This window comes from Pogona vitticeps, chromosome 7, assembly GCF_051106095.1.
Source record: "Pogona vitticeps strain Pit_001003342236 chromosome 7, PviZW2.1, whole genome shotgun sequence".
Lineage (NCBI taxonomy): Eukaryota > Metazoa > Chordata > Lepidosauria > Squamata > Agamidae > Pogona > Pogona vitticeps.
In genome coordinates, this window is record NC_135789.1 from 30,761,809 (window position 1) to 30,779,635 (window position 17,827).

Here is a 17,827-nt window from a genome sequence, read left to right on the forward strand (position 1 = left end):
TGGAGCTGCTGAGAACAAAGAAACACCACAAGAAAAGCTTCACGAATAATTTATTCCATTTTTAAAAAAGTATAACCTTTTTTAAAAAATTGACTTGAACACAATTTGCACAACTCCGTTGTATTTATTGCATTCTGCAATAGTGTTTGTTCCGTATCTTTTTCTTTATCCTAATGTTAAATAAAGAGAATTGGACAATTCAATGTTTCTTACTGAAAATGAACTGAAGACCACCTCCCTAAAGTGACCTGGCTTTTAAAAAAATGTTCAGATATTCAGTTGTAATGTCACAACTTCTCTCTCCCCCCCCCCCAAGTAAGCTTTCTGACCAAAATTCTCAGCTCTATTTGACTTGAAGGGTCTATTTATTATACATTAAAACTTTTCTCCAAGTGTAACCCTGAGAAATTTATTTTCTCTCTCAATGTAAAATTTTTATTTCTTTAGGAACAGATGCAGACAAAGGTACTGTCCGTACGTGACTTGGGTCCCTGCAGCATTTTAGATCCTGCTTTCTCAAGACACACTAGTTTGTCTTCTCAAGAAATCATAAGAAGGCAACTAAGCAGCAAAATTTGCTGAACTGTGATACCAACTTGGTGGAAAGGAAAATCCTTCCTAAAGCATGGCCACAGAAATGGTTAAACATTAACAGAACAAGACTGCCAGCCTGCAACAGGCTGAAAAACAAGTTCTGTTGGGATCATGCATGTTTTTGATCCTGCAAATTTCTCCTTAAACACATTTGCACATTCATGACATTAAAAAACCAATGCAAAACACATAGGCATATCTATGCATCAACACACCTGGTTATTTATGCCATACTGCTAAATGCACAATATGAGTTTTTTTTTAAAGCATATTTAAATGTAGGGACAATATAAGTCTTAATGCTGCAACTGCAACGCCAAATGATTTAATTACGCTTCCTCCTGATTCACTGAACCGTTACCCTCCTGCCTTCTGATCCTCACTACGAAGTATGCACAATAGAATTGGCGCTAGTATATATGAAAAAACAAACTAACAGAAATTAGCCTAACAATGCAGACCTCCTGCCAAGATTTGTAGAACCCATAACGGACACACACACCCCAAAAAAACTCTCAAAGAAAACAAAACAAAACAAAAATCATCAAGCAGAAGAAAGAGGAGAGGCTTTCTAGAGGTTCTGAGGAAACACCTTGTTTATTTGAATGAATGCTGGAAGAACTCAATGCGAAACATGAAAAAGTTTCTCTCTTTTTTGGCTCGAATTCTCCTGCTGCAAGAACGATATAGGCTCAGAATAGCATCCCTAGTGTCAATCCTGGTAGAGCAAACCCACACAAACCCACCAGGCAGTGATGCGATGCAATAAACTGCAGATCTCTTTTAATTCAATGGCTTTTTAAACCCTTGCACTTGGTTATGTTGCATTTGCTTAAAAAGAGGCCGATTTCAGAGGGAGGGGGGCTCCCTTTTCACCCAGAAAACCTTGCAAAAGTGTTTACAAAAGACTAAGAGAAGCGGATCCATAGCTACACTTCTGCCTTGGTCTAGTAGGGACTTCTCCAGCAACACTGCAGAACTTTTACTGCCCATTTTTTTATGATCAAAATGCACTGCTTTCTGATTGACCTGCAGTTTTGATGACAACTCGAGAAGCCTTTATTGATGCACGTACAGTATTTCTGTTACACATTTGAGAGGATTTCCCAGAGCTGCGCTGAATGCCCGTAGCTCCTACACTGTCCAATGTACGATTCAAGAGTTACCGTACTCCTTTTCCCAGGAACTGCAAACCTGCTTGGGTTCAAATGCCTCTGTACATCAATTCAGGCCGTGAGGGCTTCCCGGTTCGTGACTTGGCAAAGAAACCAGGCATTTCCTTCAGAGGATTCCAGATGCAATGGGCAGCAACACTAAGTGATCTAGGCGGCTACTCAGTATCCACACCTTACTTGTGGCCCAAAGAGCAGCGGTATTGGGGGGGGGGGCAGGAGAGGGGGATGCGAGTCCATAGGCAATCTTTTGTCTTGAGCTTCTGATCCTTCGACAACCCTGGTTTGTTATTTCTGGCGAAATTTTAAAAGCACAAGAGGGCAAGCATGACACTACAGCTGCTGGACTGCGAATCCCATCATCCCCTCGCCACTAGAAATTGCTTGGCTGAGACTGACAGGGGCTGCCGTCCAAGAACATGTGTGTGGGGGGGGAACGAAGGTTGCCCACCCCAAGGGCAAAGCTAAGCTCATTCAAGGATTAGTTTTGGTGGCAGAACTAACTTTTCCCAAGGCCCGCACTTACCCTGCCACAGGTGCCCGATGCTGCCTCCGCCACTGGTTCCGCCCCCGCGGAGGGCACCAGATACAACTCACCAACCACATCCGGATTCGAGATCTGCAGGGGTCAACACAAAAACCTCGGGACGGCTCTTTCACGTGGAGACCTGAATCTAGTGGGGTGAAAGCAGCCGATACGGGGGGGGGGGGAAGAGGAGATTGTGGTGCCCAAAGGGAAGCCAGGCGGTGCCTCAGGGCGGACGTGTCGAGGGTAGAAAGGACGGACAGACAGGGGAGTGGTTAGGGGAGCATCACCCGCCTTCTGAAGTCCTCTCCTTGGTGCTCTGTCATGCCGGAAACCTAGACAGTGATTGAAAAGGGAGGGGAGAGAATCGTACAGGGAGGCTGGGACCTTCATCACAGAGTATCCCCCTCCCCCCCCACCTGCACGTACAGAGATTAAAACAAGAGGTGTGAGGAGGGGAGAAGACGACAGTCCTCTTGTTGGGAGCACGAGGCCCACGTGGGCCTCAAGATGTTGCTGGAGAGCCATTCCCGGCAGGCCGTAAAGAACGCTGGGAGTTGCAGTCCCACAATCATCTTGGGAGTGCCAGGGCTTTGTCTGCACCAAATCCATAGAAACTGTTTAGGTCACCCTAAATAGATGCCCACTGTTCTTTAGAAAATCAAAACCAGCTGGGCTTTCTTTTCGCCCACTGTTACCGTTTCTGGCGCTCACCCCACACACGGGCTGAACATTCAGCCTCTGGAGGAGGAGAGAGGCTTGAAGAGGACCAGGACGTGCAGCTCCGACGTGAATCCCCAACTCACACGCCAAGAGGGTTCCACGGGGTCTTAGCGACGAACACAAAACTACTCCGAGATGAAAGTGACGCAGCTTTATTGAAGGGGGGAAAAGGGTATTTCTCTTTAAAAGTGTCGCGATTTCATCGGGGGACACAGATTCTCGCTTGACTAAAACGCACGCCTCGGAGGAGCGGGGTGAGGGCCCCTTGCGGCAGGCAGGCGGGCACCTCCTCCACCCTTGGAGGAACCAAAATAAACAAAACAAAACAATTTTAAAAAGAACACAAAACCCCACCCGGGGAAGAGGCCTGAGAAAGTTTGTCTCAGCCCTCCACAAAAATATCCCCCCCAAAAAAATAAAAATAAAAAAAATTAAAACAATTTATTATTATTTTTCTTTGTTTTAAATTCTCACTACAAGTTAAGCCACCTAACAATATCACTTTTTTTAATATATTGCCATTCTGTTAACTCTGCAAAGGTGTGATATAAAATTGCTGTAAGACCCGGTACCTTTTGTTTTGTTTTTTTTTCTTCAATTTTTATATAAACACAGTGAACTTCATTACTGTACACGTATAATCTGCAACTACAGCTTAGCTGTAAATCTCCCACACACAATGGTATGGACATCTATATCCCACCCACCACCCACCTCCTATATTCCCCGTTAAACTGTACATCAAGACCAAATACAAATTTTACTGTTCCCAGGCCCCTCCCTGCCAACCCCTCCCTTACAAAAAAATAATACTCTAAAAGCAACCTACTGCAACGTTCAATTAAGACGATTACATATATATTTTAGACCAATTGCTTTAAAGCAAGAAGGCAGTATAAACCTTCTAGGAAAATTTTTTTTTATAAAAGAGGTTAAGAAATATAAGACAATTTATACATTTAAAAACTTACAATAAATAAGAGATGCAGGCATATTTTTTTTGTTTGTTTGTTTGAATACTAGGTACTATAATCCAATACAAGAACATTGCAGTGTTCCAAAAGCATTCGACAAGTTGGGTTTTTTTTTTTCTTCCCTCCCCCGGTTCTCCCTCGTTCGTCTATCGTCGTCTCCATGCTTAGGTCTTTTCAAAACATCCGTTCAACATGGCTGGGGCCTATGGCTCATATACTCTTCACAAATACTGTGACGGGGCATGGAGTGGGGGCAGGGGGAGGGAAAGGAGCTACTCGGCTACTGAAAAAGAGGAATTATAATACATTTCAACAGACGTGTTCACCACCTTGATCAGTCTGGGGCAGGCAATGCATCAACGAAAAGAGGGGGGGAAAGAGAGGGGGGCTGAGCAGAGGGCGGGACTGCGCCCCACCGGTGGAAAAACCAAAACCACCACCCCCCCAATATATTTTTTTTTTTTTGGAAATGATGAGGAACGAGACCACCACCCCATCACAAAATGACTCCTACAGAGAAGAATTAACTTAGTCCTGCAGTGAAAACTTTTGTTTCCCTTTGTTGTCGTCATCATCGTTGTGTGTTTGTGTGTGTGTATGTGTGGCTGTGGGGTTCTTTTCCTCTTCTTCTTGCTCAGTTCAGATAAAGATCACAGCATATTCATCATAAAGTTATACAACTGATTCAGCACCACAAAGTGAACTGGGAGACACGACCGCCGGTCCTGGGTCGCGGGATCACAGGTGAGCCAGGAGAGAGCATTGTACTGTTCCAACACGAACCTGGGATAACAGGGGGGAAAAAATAAGAAACAACCGTACAGAAAGCTGTTAAGGGAGGCTTCCCACCCACCCCCTCACCTCCATCTCCAAACAAAGACCTGCAACGCATCTTTGGACCGAGCAGATCAGCAGCAACTGAGGCCGAAAGACATCTCTTCCGCGTATGCTAAAAGCCAATGATAATGGCTGCATTTCTTTTCCCACCTCTGAGACTAAACCTGGCCCATCCTGCGCCCTCAGTCTTCTCTCTCTCTCTCTCACACACACACACACACGACAAGTACCTGAGGACGTCAGAAGTCTGATTCGAATCAAGAGGGTGGGAGTGTTTGCTATGAAGGAGCTCGTCCGACTGCACTGAAGGCACATGGAGGTGCAAAGAAGCCTTTTAAAGACAAATGGGGAAAGGCAGTTCAATGGTTGCGCCCAAGCCTTCCCTTTTTCCAGATCGTAACAGGGGCTGCTCCTGGGAAAGCGGGTAGGCAGGGGCGAGCAGAACATGGAACTAAAACCAGCCCATAGTTGGGAGACAGCTACATTCTGCATCGGGCATCGTGATTTTTAGAGTTAGAAGCCCGAAAGGGAGGGATTCAGAATAAATCCAGGAAGCCGTTTAGGTGAGACTTGCTTGACTCCCCACCGGCAATCAGAACCACACCGGGTGGAGCAACAACACCGGGTCTTAGAGGAGGAGGAGGGCCTGGATGCAACTCCTCCCTTGGTCATGAAACCCTCTGGGCCGGTGGCTGACCTTCCTTTCCAGAGTTGCAGGTGAGGGTAAAAGTGGGGAGGAAGACAGCCATAGAGGCCGCTTTCAGCTCAGCTTGCTGGAGGAACAGGCAGCACAAAAGTGTGAACTACTGTAATCAAGAACCCCATGGCCTGGCCCAACGGTGGCGGGCAGCTGCCATCAGGAGGTTCACAGACAACAGCTGCTGCCCGCACCCTGAGGCACTCCTGGGAAGGATGCCTGTAAAATTAGTCTGTGGCCTCAGGCCCAAATCCACAACCCCACCCATCTCCCCTGGATCCTACCTACACCTGCTGCTTCATGGAGCAAGTCCCCTTTCCCTCCCCTTTGAAGGAAAGAAGTGGGTGACACAGCAAATGCCCTCCTGGCTTCCCAGGTTCCCGATTTGGCGTGCCTGACAAGATGCTCGACGAGGGCTGAGAGCCCCAAACGAAGACAGGGGACTCTCTGAAGCACGCCCGCGCGGCACCACCCCCTCCCCAGTTGAAGCTTGCGGCCCCGCTCCGTCGGTCACGTTACCTTAAGAAACAGCGGGCACTGATTTTGTGCTTGGGGACAGGCCGACCAAAACCAGTCAGGCAAGGGACCTGCTTTGGCAGTTGAGACGAAGTAGCCGAGGGCCAGTGGCTGCTGCAGGATGTTCGTGACTTCGTCGTGAGACTCGGTCGAGAGCAATCGGTCTGTTCCTTGACCCTGGGGAGACACGGAGGGGGGTGTTGGTTAAATGAAAGGCCCCTCTCACGAGTCCACCACCTTGTCTCGTTGTGGGAAAGCCAGCCAAACGCCCTCCCCACTGGAAGTCAAGCACCAGGACGGCATTGGGCCCACTGCCGACCCAGTAACGGAATCTGCTTCCCTGGAACAGCGATGACTACAGAGCCATAACTCCCTCGGGTCCTGGATCCGACCACCATGGCTAGTGGCCACCGGCAGCCCCATCCCTCTACAATTTGGCCAACTAGAGCCACCTGGGTTGACGTCCAATCGTCAAATATGGTAGCTGCCATTCTATTGTTCTAACCACACGCTATGAAAATGAATTAATAGTTTTACCTTATCCTGAAATTGGCATCATTGTGCTTCAAGGGATGGTTCTGGATCCAGGTATTAGGAAAGTGACACCGGGGGTGGGTGGGTGCTGGCTGCCCATGTTCTCTCTATCATGTATAGCTATATCTCGCTCTATCATGTCACGACTTATCTATCTCCTTTTTAAAAATAACTAAAAAGCCCCAGGTATGAGTATGAAAGTATACCGGTTGGCAAGGACACACCCCACACTTACTATTTTTAATCCCAACACCCAGAGCACTGATTGCAAAATAAAGGCACCATTTGAATACCCACGCACCAGTGCAAGCCTATTTAAACAGCAAGGGGGCTTGACCATTGCAGACGTTCAACTGATGAGACCGGCACCGTGGTAAACATAGCAGAGCTATTTTTTTAAAAAAATATTATTAAAGAAACCAGCACCCTGCTGGAAGGTTTTTACCTTGCCCATGTCACCTCCATGAGTGAAGTGGGAGCTCGGTGAATGCACCGGGGAGCCCGTCGGGGACGCAGGAAGGATGTTGATGATATCTGGGTCGAGATCATCTCCAGGTTCTAAGAGATCAAAGATTCCCATTCCATCTGCTCCGTCTTGAGGGGGGGCAGGAAGAGCCACAGAAAGAAAAAGGAACCATTAGACCAACATGTCTATGTTTTGACAAATCAATCAAGAGGTGAGCGGGGTTGGCCAGAACCCTACTAGCTTTGTCCACTGGCATAATACAAGGGGCATAAATCTCACTGGTGAACTGCCGCAAGTTAAGAAGTCATTATATTGTTTACTACTGTCTTCCGGGTCACACACCTCAGCGCCTGCAGCAAGAACCTCCGCAAACGTCTTAACTTGCAGCAAATTCAGCAACAAGAGGTACACCGATAGCTTTGTGCTGGCATAAAATCTCAAGAGATGTTTGGCCAACAGATAAAGAAAATTCATGGTGAGAGGTGGCCTCTTCCCAAACAAAGCTCCCATCATCCTTTGCCACTGGCCGTGCTAGCGCTGGGTGATGGGAAATGTATTCCCAAAGATCTGAAAGGCACCACACTGAGGTATGTGTGAGTGCTGGGCTTGAAACCCAGAGCCCCAGGCAGCTATGGAATTCAGAAAGCAGCACAGCAAAGACAGCTGGCCCGTCATTTCCCTGCTAGCCCTAAAGAATGTATGAATAAGAACAAGCTAGAGCAGAGGAAGAGAGAGCGGCTTGCGCCTCCTTCTAACAATCTGCTCTCCAGCTCATTTCATCGTTTGCTACTGACTGCCACTAAACATGCATCTGAGGCTTTGCACACAGGACTGGCTGCTGTCTGTTTTTTTGCCACCTGGCCTGTAATTACTGGCTGGGAGCTCCTGGACTGCTCCCAAACATTCCAACTGCAGCTGGTGTGAGGCCAAACCATGAAAAGCAGAAACACCGCCCAGGTGATGTGAAACAAGGTCACTCTAGCTGCACTGAAGCCTCCTGAGGGACCGGGGGTGGGGGGTGGGGGGAGAGAGAGGACCAGAGTGGGCAACTGGGGTGGGTGAGTCGGTCAGGTGTGCCAGACACAATAGGAAAGAGGCACAGACGGGAAGGCCTGACACGGGGACAAGCAGAAAACACCGTCTCGGTGTCTTGCTGGGAGAAATCCCACCACCACCACCACCACCAATTCAATGATCGCAGCCAAATCTTAAACTGCAAATAGCTTTTATATCTATTTTTATATCTATTATATTTTCAACCAAGGCATTTACAAAGACACCCATGCACACAAAACCCATACACACACGCACACAAACCGTTGTTCGTATTAAAGGCCAGTTCCAAACCGGTTTCGGTGGTGTAGGTGGATGATGCCACTTGCACCGAGGCGGAGGTGGGGAACACCAGGATGTGGGTGCAGGACGTATCCTGCGGGGTGTTCAGCTGAGAGGTCTGCATGTTCAGAGTGGTGCTGCGCCCAAACACGGAGCCGGTCGATACCGAATCTTTCCAGAGAAGACACAGAGAGAGAGAGAGAGAGAGAAAAGTGGGTTCCTCTGAGTTTCAGCGCTGCCGAGACTCCCTTCCACAGGAGCCACAAAAGTGACACTCCGGAGGTCTTGGTTGGCCTTACCTGGCATGATGATAAACGACCCCTGTGGCTCCATGGCCACTAAGCAAGCACTGAGGATGCTGGGCGAATCGGCGGCGGAGATGCCACACATGCGGCACATGTCCTTCAGCCTTTTGCTGAGAGACTGCAGGTTCCGGCGGCTCAGCAAGCAGCTCCAGTCTGGAGAGAGACAGAAACACCAAAGGTGGGCTCCTTGGGAAGCCCCTTCTCCCTCCTTCCGGTGCTGCGAGAGGGCGTTTTCACCCACGCCCCCGCTATCCTGTTTTGTGGTAGAATCCACATCAAAGGATGGCCTGCAAAGCAGGCGCCCCAACAGTAGTCTTACCTGAAGGCTCCCAAATTTCAACTGCTTGCCATCGACGATAAATAAAAGACCCAACCCAAAAAGTATTCGAACATATATACTGATTTTTGCAATTGGGGTGTTTCTTTTATTCTAGCCCAAAGAGACACGAGCCTGGTCAGGTATTAAGATCAACAGGCCTTTCTCTCCATCTCGCTACCTTCCCAGGTGCCTTTGGTGGGGACACACAGGAGAGGGCCTTCTCTGTGGCTGCTCCCAGAGACTCTGGAACTCCCTCCCACTGGAGGCCAGGCTGGCCCCCTCTTTACTCTCCTTTTGCAAGCAGGCCAAGAGCTTCGTCTTAAGGCAACCTATCCCTGCCTGACTGGGATTTTTTTAATGGACTGTTGTGCCTTAGTGTGGTATTTGTTTGATCCTTTTTATACTCGCTGTTGTTAGCTTTAATATTGTCATTTCCTTGTTGTAAGCTGCCTCGAGTCCTTTTAAGGAGAAAGGTGGAGCAAAAATATTTTAAATAAATAAAATATTCAGGCAGCAGAAGGACTCCCTGACATTTGATTTCCATTTGTTCCACGAACCAAGAGGGGCAGCAACAAAAATGTTGCCCTCGTGCTGGCAGCAGGATGGATGGATGGCCTTGTTCAGGACGGTAAGCAAAATACCCAACAGGCCTGGGAAGAACAGCGGACGTGTACATTCAACCCTAACCCTCTCACACACCGACCCTCCTGCACACCGCCAAGAGGTCAGAATGATTCTTGGGGCCTGGCACGTTTCAGGCACAAGGGTTCACATGCCCTCCTTAACTTGACACCGATACACTGCTGATACACGTGGCAGTGGTCACTGGGGCCTCAGCCTGGAGAAAAGGGGGCTTCTACTCCTCAAATGGCTGCCTGCCATAGAATTGGGAAGAGTCCGATTGTAAACTATTCTGGTACACCTTCCACCTTCTCACAGCAGAAGGATCACACTTAAGAGAGTCCTCGAATTTCAGCACATTGAGGCATTAGGTTGAAGAGAAAGGGAGATCATACTGATACGTTGCATTATCGGCTGTATTCAACCCTTCCTTGAAACAGTACCACATCTTCCCAAGCAAGAAGGCTTGGGCAAAAGCTCCTGAGATGGATTTCATGATTTAATTTCTATTTATTCAACTTGTATACCAGTCCCAACTGGCTACAAGGCCACTCTGGGCAGTTCAGGACGCAAGAAAAGAATGTCACATTTTTTAAAATAAACAAATAAATACATTTTTTGCTGATTGTAAGCCGCCTAGAGTGGTCGAATTTGACCAGATAGGCGGGATAGAAAATAAATAAATAAATAAATAAATAAATAAATAAATAAATAAATAAATAAATAAATAAATAAATAAATAAATAAATAAATAAATAAATAAAATAAAACAAACAAACAAACAAACAAACAAACAAACAATTTTTTTTCTGATTACCTTTCAGTTCCCCGTGACCGATTCTTCCAAGGCGTCCGATAACGACCCGCCACGGCAGGGAACTCATCTGAACGAGCCCCAGGCACCACTCCCACAGCTTCTGGAGGCCCAGTCTGCGGGCAGATCCCTTTTTCCGACGGGCCCTGAAAGAGACAAAAGGTTCGCGTGCCACCTCTTTTCGGGGTCCTCGTCCCACAGAGGAGTTTGGCACCACTGCTCTTGATGTTCTGAAAATCAGACTCCAGGGCTTCGCAGGGAAGGTTCCATATACATCCAAAGATGCATAATCTAAATCTCTATTTGCTTTATTACTTAATCAGAAACCTCTAACCCATTTCTTCAAACATTTCCTAAGCTAAAGAATTAAGAACAGCAACAGCAAAGCAATTAAAATCAACCACATACTGAACACATACTGAACCAAGCACTGGCAGAAACACACTACCGTGTTTCCCTGAAAATAAGACAGTGTCTCATATTAATTTTTGCTCCAAAAAACACATTAGGGCTTATTTTCAGGGAATGTTTTATTTTTTCATGTATAACGATCTACATGTATTCAAATATTATCATGTCATCTTCTGGTTGCTGCACAAGGGTGGAGGGCGGGGTTTCACTCAACTAGGGCTTATTTTTGGGGTAGGGCTTATATTACAAGCCTCCTGAAAAATCATACTAGGGTTTATTTTCAGGTTAGGTCTTATTTTGGGGGGAAAGGGTACAAGTATATAATAAGGAGGTTTCTGAAAGCAATTTTTGGAAGCATTTCTAAAAATCGGAAGGCATGTGACGGAGGATAAAATTCTACGGTCATTATTTATCTTTTTTTCTTTTAAACCTCATTCTTCATTTAAACCGGCTCTCAGAGCAGCTTATGAAAGTAACAGACACACCTGCCATCCGGCTAGTGACATGAAAGAAACAGCAGGAAAGGAAATACGAATGAGGAGGGAAGAGGAAAACAAAATAATTCACCTGTTTGGGACATCAATGTTAATGATGCATGTTTCCAAGAGTTCTCCGTACAGATCCGTGCAGGAGGCAAGGAGCCACTTTTGATCGTGGGAAAGGCAATAACCCACAAAAAGCACATTGTATTTCTGTCCAGCCTCTCCAAACGTTTCGCCAAGCTCTGTCTGTTTATCTTTGACAGGAGCCAAGATGAAAGGAGGGGCGTACAGCTTGATACACTCCGGTCTCTACAAAAGAGAAACATGGGAGGACAAAAGAATTAAAACTCTGGAGTACTTGAGAGACAACTTAACTCTCTCTCTTATACATACACACACCATGTGTAAACATCATTTTGGTTCTCGGCAAAGCGCACCAACCTTCACTACCAATTCCTCGCGCCAACTAAGTCAGGCACAAGGAAGGGGAAGGGCTGACTACAGGTAGGTGGGTAGATGAATAAAGCAATCCGAAATTTATGGCATAAATGCAGCTCCCACGCTTTGGGGCTAAGGCCAGTGCTAAATCCGACCCCAAAAGACCCACTGAATCAGCAGGACGTCCCTGACTTAAGCTCCATTCATTCAGTGGATCTACTCTGATGTTGCTGCCAGGAGCTAGGAATTCACATCTGTATTCTGCTGGCCAAAATGGGGTTTTCAAGGCATCTGAGGTAGTTAAGGGGCGATTCCACCAGTGCTGCTACTCCATCACACACACATACACACCCTGCACAAATCCTCCCAGCCACATAGAGATTTGAACCCCGGTCTCCTGAGTCTGGCACCCTATCCTTTGCAACACACAGTATTCCTCTGGTTAATGCAGTGAGAACCTGAGTAGGACGTAAACTCTCCTCCACAGGGGCAGGGGAGGAGAAACATGCCACCTTCTCTTCCCCGAGCTACAGGCCAAGCGTCAGAGAGAGGCTGGGCATCCTCCTGGTTAAGAGAGCAAAGGACAACGGCTCCAGCAGGACAGATCACGGGCAGCTGAGGGTGTGTCAGCCTGCATGCCTCTGTCTGATAGATTTCATTCGGCAGGACTGAGAGATTGATTGATTTGGTAAAAAGGCTAGGAAAAAAATGTGACAGAAAAACCTGATTTTCATCTCTGCCCACTGCTGTTACTCAAAAGCACAGGAAGGCTAAAACTACAGGCTGTCTCAGTGATTTTGATCTATGGAATTCCAGCTGGCGTTTATTTGCTCTCTTTGGTGTTTGTTCTGTGACGGCTGAACGGATACGTACAAATGAAATTTCTTAGGGGGATGTGGCTCAGACCGCAACCCACATTCCATGTGCCCGTTTTACGACGGCCTGCCTGTCGCAATACTCACGTCAGGACTTTTGAGGGCCATTTCCATGGCTAGGCCAGGGCCGAACCCTGTCAACGTTTTCACATTGGTTGACGTCGGGAGAGGCCTTCGGCACTGCGTGAAGGCGGAGAAGGCCAGAGACTTCAGGTGCTGAGTGTAGATCTGACGGTCTTCGTTCTTGACAGGTTGCAACAGGTACTGACAAGGGACAAGCTAAGAGGGCCACAGAGAGAGAGAGAGAGAGAGACGTTCTGTGTTAACCGATGCATTAGAGCAGCTGTGCACATAAGTAGTGTTAAACGGGAAGGTGCCAAGGAATTTGGAAAAGGATTCCAGTTTGCTTGTTTTTCCCAGAAAGCTATAGGAAAACGAGTGCCCCACCTTCCTTTTCTGTGGGTATGAAGCCCTACGCAAAAAGAAGAGGAGGGATCACCCGCCAACAGAAGAGGGCCTCTAAGAAGTCCCATGCCAGCGGGCGTTGTCCCGCATACAGTTAGCCCTAGGCGTGCATGGGAGGGGCAAGATGAAATCTAAAGAGATGAACCCTTTGATACTGGCAAGGCAAAAATATTTAAAAAAAAAAACAACCCCAAATTTCACTCATTTTATCCTGAAAGTAAAACAGGCTTTGGATGGAAAGTCACAAAACGGAAGGGCAAGGGAAATTGTAAATTATTTCAAAAGTATTTTTCCTGTACTTCAAACCGTTTTACATTCTTTTAATGTGACAACATGCATTATGCTCCCCTCCTGAGAGCTGTCAAGATAAGGAGGGTTGGAAATCCTTTTTTAAAAGTGCGGCCCTTCTAATGTTGCTGGGCTACAACTTCCATGAACTGTGACCACTAGTTCAGCACCGCCTGGGGCTGATGGGAGCTGGAGTCCAAGAGAATCCAGAGAGGCATGGATGCTCCGCCCCTGCCTTAATGGATCTCCCCAAATTGCTAGAAAGAGGTGGATTCTGGCCACCAGAAGGCGGCGAGATCCACAGATGCTGCATAAACAGGGCAGGTGCCAGCCTAGGGCCGGCTCGGTGAAGGTCCAGGTAGCGGTTTGCTCACCTGAACAGAAACAATGTTCCTGATGTGAGGAGGGAGGCTCTGGATCATTTCGAGAAAGCAACGGAGAAGACCCAGGGTCCACACGTTGGAGGAGCTGCCTTCGTCTTTCTTCTCGTACGTAAACGGGTCGACAATGTAAACCACGATGGCGGGTGGGTAGGTGACCGCGTGCGAATCGCCATCGGTGGGGACCCCCACTTTATCACGGTCCATCGTGCTGCAGGCAGGAATGCAGAGGAGAGACGAAGGTGTAGTGCCCAGAGACGTTTCTGTCTCATACCCAGCAAAGCCGGCACAAGGACAACAGGATGAAGCCAGAACGTCTCTGGCATTCTGTGCGGCCACGTGGCCCTTTTCCACCAAGAAGAGTGCTCAGTGACACTTTTTTCACCTAAGAGGTCCCTTCCCAAATCCCCTGGTGCAGGGTATTTGCCCCCCCCCACACACACACACAACAGCCATCAACATATACTGGCTTCTGCTTTTCTTTTGGCATCTGGGGTAGACCACTTCCAGAGAGTTGCACATGACCATGCCCTGACCTCTGGGGCAGGCCCTGAATCTTTCCCTTTTTTTAAAAAAACAAACAAACAAGAAAATATATACTGGAAATGACCCCTCACACACTCAAAGGAGCACCACGAGGCCTATTTTTCAGCCCTCCTGAACTGTTTAGCTCCAGGCAGGGCCTTCATCCTCCATAAAAACAAGAAATGTTCAGAGGTCACTGCAGTTCTATGTTGCTACTTCTATAATTTTCATTATAGAAGCCAATGAAACCACTTTATCATTATTATTTCTTCTTATTATGCATGTGGCTCTCTGCACAAATACAAACTCTCTTCTCTGAGGAGTTACAACCTAAAATTTGACCTGGGGGGGGGAGGGGATGGGGACCCTAGAACAAAACTGAAGGATCGGGAAGGGTTTCAGTAACACATGCATCGACTCTTACGAGGGCAAACACCCCTTTAAAACCTGGGAACTGGGGGGGGCGCTAAAGGGGAAGCAAAACCAATCACACGACAGGCTCAACAGCCCCCCTTAAGCCAGAGGAGCTTCAAGGGCAGAATCGTCTTGCCTCTTTCTGTGCACAAATAACACTCCACTGTAGATGCAGGTGAGCTTTTACCAAGCTTGTACAAAGAGGTACCCAGTATCTCCTCGTGCAAACACAACCCTACTGGAATCAGCGGGGAGGGTTCCCAGCTTGAGCAACGGCAAGCCAGAAACTGCGAGGGCTCTGCCTGCAAAAAGACACAAGGCTTGCTTGAAATCTGAATGAAATCCAGACATTTGGGTTAAAATCTTTTAAGGATGGGACTTTGGTGTTTCACGAACTCCCAACCCCCCACAATTCACTGGGAACGCTGCAGGCCAAACTATGGGAGGGAAAGCCCCACAGCAGCATGAGGTACAGCTGCTATCTACCTGCCCTCGATTCTCTCGCCGTTCCTCCAGGTGGTGAGGGGGAAAGTGCCTTGTTAAGACTGCAGGAATTATTAGGTTCCCCAAGATCTGCAAAACCCCATTTGGGGGGGGGCAAGTTCTGATAGCGGCTCCCTTCATAAATTCAGTATGGGTGGACCTTGGTTTAGTTCCCAAACAGAGTTTGGAGACAGAAAAGGGGGCAAGGGCAGCCCTCAAACCCTCCACGGATGCCCGCTCGTGAAATAAACCCCCTGCCACGTTACCTCTCCGAAACCTCCGGGTGCGGCTGTGTGGGGGGAGGAGGAGGGGCTTCCCCCGGCATCCCAGCCGCCTGCTGCGGCTGCGCCCCCACCTGCCCGTTTGGGACTGCTGCGGACGGCGCGACGAGGGAGGAGGACGCAGCGCTGTTCATGCTGCCAAAAGGTGGGAACGAAGACGGTTTGCTGGAGGACATTCCACCGCCCGTGCCGGAGGAGGAAGAGGAAGAGGAGGACGATGAAGCGGCCGTCGTGGTCAGTGTGACGTTGGCAGTGGTGGCAGCCGAAGTGATGGCGGTGCCGGAGGTCATCACAGCAGCACTGCTGCCGCCAGATGACGGGGTGGACGACGGGGTGGAGTTGCCTGCAACCTGAGGTTGGGTGGATGAGGCAGGATGGCTGGCGGGGGGGACGAGGCTCGACTGAGAAAGCAGGGAATTGTCCAACGGCTGGGTCGCAAGATAAGGACCTTTGGGAGGAGGAGGAGAAGCCGTAAGAAAAGAAATAGTTTCCTTAAGTCAATCTAATCTTAAGGGACACTGTTTTCATTTCTTTGGACCGGAGGCAAGCGGTTCTGGAGGCTCTCCTACACACACGACGTGCACAACAGATTCAAAGCAGGCCACCCCACTCTCCCCAGTGGAATCCAGAGATGGCCAAAACTCCCCTTTCATTTCCCAAAGAACTTTTTCACAAACTTTATTTGCAAAAGAACAAGACACATGGGCTATACCTCAAGGAAAGATGCTTCCCAGGGAGCAATTCTGTAGGTTTCAGCACGCTGCCTCCTGATTTAGACGGAGAACCCACCCAATGGGAGGTACCTTGAATGGTGTTTTTTTTGGGGGGGGGGGAGACGGACAAAAAAGAAGACACACCACCTCCGTGGTGGAAACATCCTTGTTCCATAAAAGGTACAGGTGGAACAGGATGCGGAGTGTTTGTGAAGTTGTCTTCTCAGTTTTGACAGAGCAAGAGCACAGAGCTGGCGTACCACTCACAAATGGACTGTCCAATTCCCGAAAAACCCAACCCACATAACTCCGGGAAGGCTGTGGAAAAGTCCACAGTCCTCTCACTGGGAAAATTCATGTGGAAAGAGTCACCGACCACCAAGTGATGAACTGTTTGCAAGGGAAAGTTGGAAGTTAAAGGACTGCTAAAGCTCTGAAACAGACACTCTTTCAAATTTATTTCTATTCATTTACGAACTTTTGGGAACAATGAGGCAAGATTAACTTCCCAGCCCTCACAGTTGCACAGAAGGTTTGGGGCATGGGGTGGGGGATGTCGTTTTCAGTGTCTTCATCTAACTCACAGAATCTAACTTGTACCACAGAAGGAAACCTCTTCAGAACAAACAAATCATGGGGCGTGAACTCAGATGGGGACCTTGAGAGTCGAAGGCATGATTGGAGTTTGTTAGTGTCACCAAGCCTTCAAAACTGGCCTAAACCCTATTGATAGCCCAAAGCAGATCCAATCCAACCGTCTGCTCAATGGTGCGCCACCACTTACATAAATTCCAAGGACTCAAATGGGGCTCCTCGAGTTAGGATGAGTAGCCACATCCTCGGTTCTAAGCATGCGTGTAATCCATTTACCACAGTGAAACGTTCTTAGAAGCGCCAGCTTTAGGAAGGGCGAGCAGGACGAAGACACCCGTACCTAAATCATATCTGCAGACCTGGGCGTACAGCTTGAGCCTAGAAAAGGATTCGTTGTTGGCGTGGGCTGCCTGAGAGAACCACTCCGCCACCGACTTGTCAGAGAGCTTGTTCGACGCCGCGGAGCCGACTCTCATTATGCCGTCAGGCAAGAGTTTACAGATGGGCCGATGCTGACCAAGCCGGCAGGACTGGGAAGTGAGAGAGGGAGAGAGAGAGAGGAAGAGAACAAACAGAGAGAAATTTTTAATTACCGTTTTTATTATAATACTTGTTCAATTCTTTTGGAATGTTTGTATACTTGTGGTTTTTTTAGCTTTTAAATTGCGCCTTTTTGATTATATAAGCTGCGCCCTGGGTCCTTTTGCAAAAAGGCAGCGTAAAATATTCTGAGTGAATGAATGAATGAATGAATGAATGAATGAATGAATGAATGAATAACAAAACAAAATACCAGTGCCCAACTGTTTGATGTGACCGTTGCAGGACACAAACCAAGCTTCATTAGAATAGTGCGCCATTCTAATGGAGAGTTTAAGGGTGACCCATAACTGGCATTAACAAGTTCTTATTTCCTTTCTGTGAGAACTGACATAACTTACTTACATTACAATTTATAACGCAACAAGGGGTAAGTAACATACTTTACACTGTAAAGCTAATTCTCAGCCCTCCAAATCTTACACATTTGACAAGTCGTGCTATG

General features: G+C 47.8%; 1 protein-coding gene across 3 annotated transcripts in view; it reads right to left on the reverse strand.

Annotated features, from left to right (window-relative positions):
• Nucleotides 1–3,151: 3,151 nt before the first annotated feature.
• The window catches only part of MED13 (mediator complex subunit 13), a 94,894-nt gene continuing 80,218 nt past the window's right edge, over nucleotides 3,152–17,827 (reverse strand). Inside the window, exons 19-30 of one of the 3 annotated variants that reach the window (XM_020786808.3) lie at nucleotides 17,123–17,312; nucleotides 15,461–15,923; nucleotides 13,767–13,983; nucleotides 12,727–12,918; nucleotides 11,412–11,635; nucleotides 10,437–10,579; nucleotides 8,674–8,832; nucleotides 8,387–8,545; nucleotides 7,019–7,167; nucleotides 6,043–6,216; nucleotides 5,057–5,157; nucleotides 3,152–4,772 (exon numbers count right to left, since the gene is read on the reverse strand). In XM_020786808.3, coding sequence (XP_020642467.3) covers nucleotides 4,640–4,772; nucleotides 5,057–5,157; nucleotides 6,043–6,216; nucleotides 7,019–7,167; nucleotides 8,387–8,545; nucleotides 8,674–8,832; nucleotides 10,437–10,579; nucleotides 11,412–11,635; nucleotides 12,727–12,918; nucleotides 13,767–13,983; nucleotides 15,461–15,923; nucleotides 17,123–17,312 — 2,304 coding nt within the window. In that variant the 3' untranslated portion in view covers nucleotides 3,152–4,639. Of the gene's footprint in view, nucleotides 4,773–5,056; nucleotides 5,158–6,042; nucleotides 6,217–7,018; nucleotides 7,168–8,350; nucleotides 8,546–8,673; nucleotides 8,833–10,436; nucleotides 10,580–11,411; nucleotides 11,636–12,726; nucleotides 12,919–13,766; nucleotides 13,984–15,460; nucleotides 15,924–17,122; nucleotides 17,313–17,827 lie in introns of all 3 variants that reach the window. The other 2 variants (XM_020786805.3, XM_020786803.3) reach the window with 2 other exon arrangements.